The following is a 6,746-nucleotide window of genomic DNA, read 5'->3' as shown; positions in this document are numbered from 1 at the left end:
GTTAAATTGAGATTGAGGTGACGGAAAAGGTATATCACCTTGCTGCAAATCAACCCCGTTTGTATTGACAGGAAAACATATACCTTTATCCAAATTAATTTTGTAGCCAGAATAATTGTAAAAAACATCAATAATCCCTAGAATAGCGAGGATAGAAGTCAGTGGGTCTGTGAAATAATGAAAGCTCATCGGCAAATAGTGATAATCTATGTTCTATACCGTTCCGAGTTATTCCTCAAAGAGGGGGAGGGGATCTCAATGCTATCGATAAGGATTTTATAGCAATCGCAAAGACTGAAAGTGAATTTAGCTTTTGACAATACCTTCACATCTATATCAAAAAAAGATAAAGGTCTAGGAGAGGTACATGAGTTCGGGTTTTGTCTTTCTTGAGAAGAGGAGAAATATTGGCTCACTCGCATCTCTGGACAATTTATCAAGAAACCAGAGTGTCCAGCGAAAACCCACACAGGCACAGGATGAACATACAAACTCCGCACAGGGAGGCTATGGTAGCTAGAATTGAACCCTGGACCTCCGCACCGTGGGGCTGCTTCCTAACCACCCAATCGCCAGTATTAGAGTCATCTACAGGATCTAACAGATTGAGAAGAAACTCATTATTTTTAAAACGATCTTCAGGAAAGTTAGATTTTTATATTGAACAGTAAAATGATTTAAATGTGGCATTCAGTGTTCATTTTTATAAAAACAAATCATAGGTCGACCAATGTGGATTTCTTTTACATAGAAGAATCCCAACCTAGGGTCGCCGCCATGTTTGTCTGGAAGCTTGCTGCTACGCTGTGCTCTATGGCACTGTTTTTTGTTCGTTTGAGACAGTACAGTGCTGTCTAACGCTCAAATATTACACACAGGGTCTTTAAAAATGTTTTTATAGACTAAAATTGTACAAATAATCAAAAACATAAAATACGGGAAAAACGTAAAGTTTGACAGGTGTGACGATGGAAACATCCTATATAATAATTAAAGATGAATTGTTTAATTCATTATGCTAAAATAGTTTATATTAACGGGTCGAGCAACTGTGTAACGGTACTTTTTGGAAATTGTACATTTATGAAAACAAACGATTACTATGAATACTTCTAAAATATAATTGTAGCATACATTATATTAAAAGTGGATGTTTGAGCATACATACCGCCTCCTGTTACTTATTAGTAGAATGCAGGCATTTAAATTGCGTTAATTAAGTTATTTTGGTTGAAAAATCGGAAGTTGATCACGATTGAACATTAATGTATTTTTCAAAAAATCTATCCCTCTTAAAATACAACATATTAAAAAACTGATTATTTTTTGCTTTTACTAACATATAAATATCGTAATTTATTTCAGAGTTGCAGAATTACTCATTCATCTTTTCTTGCTAACCGACTATATTTTTTTACTTTGAAAGAAAACAAACGGAAACGACGTAGGGATAATGAACAGCTGATGAACCTCTTCATACCCGCGAATCAATGACGTCAGCAGTGTTTACAACCGGAATCAATCGTTAGCCAGAACACCGGCGGCAATGGACGACGTGTGCCAGCCGGCACCTCTGTTCGCTTTCGGCGTTATCGCCGACGTCCAGTACGCCGACATGGACGACAGACTTAATTTTAGCCAGACCAGAACGCGATACTACCGAACCAGTCTGGGTCTGCTCCGAAGAGCCCGAGAGAACTGGTCCCGTTCGGCCATTCGTCCAAAGTTCATCCTTCAGCTTGGTGACGTCATTGATGGTTTTAACAAGGACCAAGGAGCTTCGAACCAGGCCTTGGATAAAGTTTTGCGAGAGTTCGACCTTGGTTCCGTTCCAGTTCATCACGTTTGGGGAAACCATGAGTTTTACAATTTCAGCAGGAGTGAGTTGTTGCGGTCCAAGTTGAATAGTTCGGTTCTGGGTGGAAACCTAGCCGGGGGTGATATCTACGCCTATAGTTTTAGCCCATTTCCGGGTTTCACCTTCGTGGTTCTGGACGCGTATGACGTCAGTTTGCTGGGTGTCGATGAGGACAGTCCACGGTACCAGTTAGCGTTCGATTGGATCAAACAGCACAACGATCATGAAGATCTTAACACTCCTCCAGGTAAGAGCACACGCTGTGGAGTTCAGATTCAAATTCCGACCCGGAGAGCGGAATTTCCGTCTTCGGAGCGTGCACGGAAAGTTGCATTTTTAAGTGACGTCACACATACACTTCCGTGTGGCGGAAGTGTGGCACAACAAGCCTTATAATAAGTTCCGGTTTATAGTTGGGAATAAAGTTTGCTTTGATGCATTACATTACAAATTATTATGTTGTATAAAGAAGTTAAGAAAAAAAGGAAGTATAAAATGAGAAAATAAAAAAAGACAGGTTTGTGGTTTTCCCTTTAATCAGTATATTACCAACAATAATTGAATGCAGAAAATGAATTCATAATTCGAATAAGAAAATGTATTATTCTACTTCATTATATTTGCATGTATTTTTTCCTTCTACGGTGAACGTCCAAGCTACTTCATTTTTTAACTTGTTTTATAATAAACCTCATTCATGTCGAGCAATTCAGGATCTCAAAACAAAATGTTAATTTACGATACATATGATATAATGAAACACATGTACAATATAACGCGTTAAATTACATAAATAAACACGTTTGAAAAAAAAAAGGTGTAAGATTATTTTGTATTTTGTAAGGGAAAATACCACAGTTTGGAGCCCTCGAGCTTGACAGTTATGTACCATGGTATGCAAGGTCTTCTTTGCGAACTTTGCAAGTAGTCCTTTTCTTCACCGTATCCTGGCTAAAATGCTCCCAAACTATATAAGTTTTGTTATGCGTACTTTATGCTTCTGTATGTTACTGTTCGAGACAGAGATGCTGTTCCACATGAAGGACTCTCGGCAGAGATTATATTCATGTAAAGATGCCTCACTCTGTTAGAAAAATGGGTCCAGCGACCTGAGTCGACGATGGAAATGATTGTCGAATATTTCTATCACTGATTTTTGCTTTTGTACCAGGGTCATCTGAAGACCTTGAGCAGAGGTTCTCCAAGTTCAACGGTGGTTTCAGCAAGGCCCAACTGGACTGGCTGGATTGGGTTCTGTCCATGGCTGATCAGAAACAGGAAAAGGTCACCCTTGTCAGTAAGTGAGAACTTCAGCACTACAGTGGAACCTTGGTTTTCGAACGCCTCTCAGTTCGAACAAATCGCAGTCCGACCAAAAATTTCGAGAAATTCTTGTTTCGCTGTTCGGTCAAAAAATCGGAGTTCGAACGCCAGTAATGTGTGAGTGCGTACGCTAGGGTGCGATGCTGAGCGGTGTACGGGTGTTTTAGCCCCTAATTATGCCTCCGAAGATAGTCGGTGCAAGCAGCAAAGTTGGTACAGGTGAAAAAAAGAAGAGTAGTGCGTACAACTATTGCATTTAAGAAAGAAATAATAGCAAAATATGAAGGTGTGCTGATCTTGCTAGGGAATACCCCACCGTCCACCTGCGCCTTCTGCTGACCACCACAAAGGTAAGAAATCCTATTCATTATTCTTTTCTTTATTGTTTTTATTTTTATTTTTATACGTTCATGTTAGTGTAATCTTTTGTACGGAAGATTACGATAACGCGAACGTACGATTAGCCTGGGTTAGCTTTATGTTTACGTTGAACATTCAAGGTAAACATTCAGGGTGTTGGAACGGATTAAAACGATTTACATTATTTGGAATGGGAAAAATTATTTCGGTGATCGAACAAATCGGTTTTCGAACAGGGTTCTGGAACGGATTATGGTCTACAACTGAGGTTCCACTGTATATGTAGGATTGAACCCAAAAAACCTAGAAGAATCATTCATTAACCAGTTTCCATTTTAGGTCACGTCCCTGTCCATCCGTTGTCCACGGCCCCGATGTGTCTTCCTTGGAACTTCGAGAAGGTCCTGACCATGCTGGGGTCCCACAGCAGCGTGGTGTGTTTCCTAGCAGGGCACGATCACGAGGGCGGCTTCCACTTGGACCAAAACACGGGAATCTATCACGTGACGCTCGAGGCCGTCATCGAGACGCCGCCGGACAGCGACGCCTTTGCCACCGTCTCCGTTTATGAGGACAGGATGGTCTTAAAGGGAATTGGGCGGATTCCCTCTCATGATATTTTCTTTACCCCAATCAGACCAGCCGGTGACGACCAAAGATTGCAGATTTAGTTTTGGGCATTTTGCAAACGGGAGTAAAAGGGAAATGTAAGCTCTGATGTGTGTAATATAGCGACCCCTAGTGGTGTGAAGTACCTCATTAATTTAAACAACACTATTGAGTCAAATAATAAGAAAAAACACATGTGGCGCTATCCCTTGTTTTTCGGAAGGGCTGCGTCCCAAAAGGGTCTCACGATAGTGAGAACCTGATCAAGTACTCTGCATTGAAACCAAAGAACAAACCCTATTTGCAGGCTCAAGCTTTTTTTTTTAACAAATAAAATTACTGTACTTGAATTAAAAAAATCAAATAACTTGTGCTGGCAAATTATAATTTTGAAAATAATTTAGCGGCTATACTGTATTGCACTTGAGTGTTGAAAATGATCCTTCAGACCCTCCTTGGGATGATTTTGTCGCCACCGTGTGGACGTTTTTAGGAAAGACAAATATGGCAAAAAAATGCTTTTATTTCCTTTAGCATATTGAGAAGTCAAACTTGAGCAACGATAAAACGCATTTTCCTCTGCCCTTTGGTGCTTTTCTTGGAAATTGAAGATTTGCGTGCACGTAATGTGGTTTGTCAAGCTGTTTGTGTACAACTTGGACCACAACATTATTGACGCACAGGCAGACACAGGCAGAAAAGGGGTGAGGTCACTTTTTCAGAATGTAGAACACAATGCCCGATGAAAATCAGTGAAGTAGCAAAACCGCGAAACAGCTAGCGATTACAGTGCAATCTAATTAAAGAAATTTAAGTACCCATCTTGAAAACCTGATAGTTTTGGTAGCTTACAACTACGGAAGCCCGATGTAACCACTTTGCAAAAGTAGCTTGTTCCAGCGTTACTTTTAGCACTTAACAGCCCCTTACCTTTAACAGCTAAACCCTGTATGTGACAATCCCAAGTCCCGTGACTCAAAACATTTTTGACTTTTTTTTTCCATCTTTTTCTTACTCTAGCCAATCACCTTTCCCACTTTGCTGCAGGCTATAGCTCGCAGCTAAATGCTACTGTTATCGTTAGCTAGTCCATGACAATTGTTGTTGTTCAGTGTCAATCGCCTTCCACAGCTGACCATGCAAGCGAACGCCGCTGAGTTTCGGGATTCCGGCATCTTCCACTTTTCTTCCACTGTTTCCTTTGCTAACCACTCATGTAATGGCTCGCTATTGGTCGCTATTCTTATTGTTGGCTACTCTGTAACTAAAGCTGGCTTCGTCATTAAGTGTCGCCCGCCTTGCACATCTGAGTTCACTTATTCAAGGTCCTGACACGTGACAAATTACACTAGCTCTGACCAACTCCAGCTATTTGCTCTTTTCAGCCTCTCAGGGGGTATCCAAATATACATCTCACAGGAGTAAACACAAGTCTTTATGTCCTGGCTGAGATTATCTTTGCTCACGCAAGATATATTGAAGTGGGCTTCGGAATTTTTCCATGCTGCACATGTTTCGGTTCCATTCCAAGCCACGACGACACCTACTGGTGAATTATACGCACTGCCACTCAAAAATGTCAAAACTGGTTGAACTTTTGCACTTAAGTGATTCATTCAGCATCAGGGTTGGGTAGGGTTACTTTAACTGGATTACTTTCAATTACTTTTGGATGACTCCAATACCAAATATGCTAATAAAAGACAAAAAAAACAAAATATGAATAAAATTATGACTCACAACACGTGGTAAGCTTTCTCTCCTGGCTTTGATCTCTTTGATCTCCGGCAAAACTAACATAAAATGCGACAGAAACAAAATGAAAATAAATCCAAACATCATTTTTGCCGTTCCATGTATTCCGTTACTCCCCAAGCCTGCTCAAAATTTAGTCATTTTATTCATATTTAGTTTCTTTTGTCTTTTATTAGCATATTTGGTATTGGAGTAATCCAAAAGTAATTGAAAGTAATCCAGTTAAAGTAACCCTACCCAACCCTGTTCAGCATATTGTCAAACAAAATTGATAAAAATCAAATATGATTTGACATTTTGATGCATGAAGATTAGCTGGGTTATGAATGTACTAATTTTTGTTTTAACGATAATGGGAAATTAGTTTGATTTGTTTTTGCTGCAAAATATTTTGCTTAAAGCAGCCATTCAGGTTCATTTTGTTATCATAATGGTGACTTTTAAAACAAGAACGAGTGTTACAATGTGAGTTAGTGCAATAAACACACTAGTCTAAAAAAAAATGTGTATTTGTGTCAGTGAGCTCGTGAGTTTTAATCACACACTCGAAGACAAATACTATAAAAGAGGGAGGGCCATGTATCATAAGTAATTTTGTTTTTGGAAGAAGCAAGAATTTGAAAGGAAAAAACAAACTTATGAAATGTTTGTTAAGAAAACACAAATGTACAAAAAAAACTTATTTCGGACACATGAATTACAAAATGTACTATGCAATTAGAAGAAAATTGCATATAACTTAAGAGAGAATGCCATCGTAGATGTGGTATTACTGTGTTTTTTATAGTATGAATGCCTGTCAACGTTTCCATTGCATTTTGTACATTTGTCATCATTTCAA

The 6,746-nt window shown here is 39.3% G+C and overlaps 1 protein-coding gene across 1 annotated transcript; it reads left to right on the top strand.

Annotated features, from left to right (window-relative positions):
• The first annotated feature begins 1,479 nt into the window (after positions 1-1,479).
• Positions 1,480-6,570, top strand: adprm (ADP-ribose/CDP-alcohol diphosphatase, manganese dependent). Its single transcript, XM_088323055.1, has 3 exons — positions 1,480-2,105; positions 3,030-3,155; positions 3,881-6,570. Exons 1-3 carry the CDS (start codon positions 1,547-1,549, stop codon positions 4,210-4,212), a joined length of 1,017 nt encoding a protein of 338 aa, XP_088179181.1. The 5' UTR covers positions 1,480-1,546; the 3' UTR covers positions 4,213-6,570.
• The last annotated feature ends 176 nt before the right edge of the window (positions 6,571-6,746 follow it).

This window comes from Urocampus carinirostris, chromosome 19 (assembly GCF_059441175.1).
Source record: "Urocampus carinirostris isolate Australia breed hairy pipefish chromosome 19, RoL_Ucar_1.0, whole genome shotgun sequence".
Classification (NCBI taxonomy): domain Eukaryota; kingdom Metazoa; phylum Chordata; class Actinopteri; order Syngnathiformes; family Syngnathidae; genus Urocampus; species Urocampus carinirostris.
The sequence above is the reverse complement of the archived record's forward strand: the minus strand, read 5'-3'. Positions and strand labels throughout refer to the sequence as shown.

Bases quoted from the DNA above. Each gene is read 5' to 3' on its own strand.
- adprm (XM_088323055.1), top strand. From the start codon at position 1,547: ATGGACGACGTGTGCCAGCCGGCACCTCTGTTCGCTTTCGGCGTTATC. The intron at 2,106-3,029 runs GTAAGAGCACAC...CTTTTGTACCAG, and splicing joins AGATCTTAACACTCCTCCAG to GGTCATCTGAAGACCTTGAG. The intron at 3,156-3,880 runs GTAAGTGAGAAC...TTTCCATTTTAG, and splicing joins GGAAAAGGTCACCCTTGTCA to GTCACGTCCCTGTCCATCCG.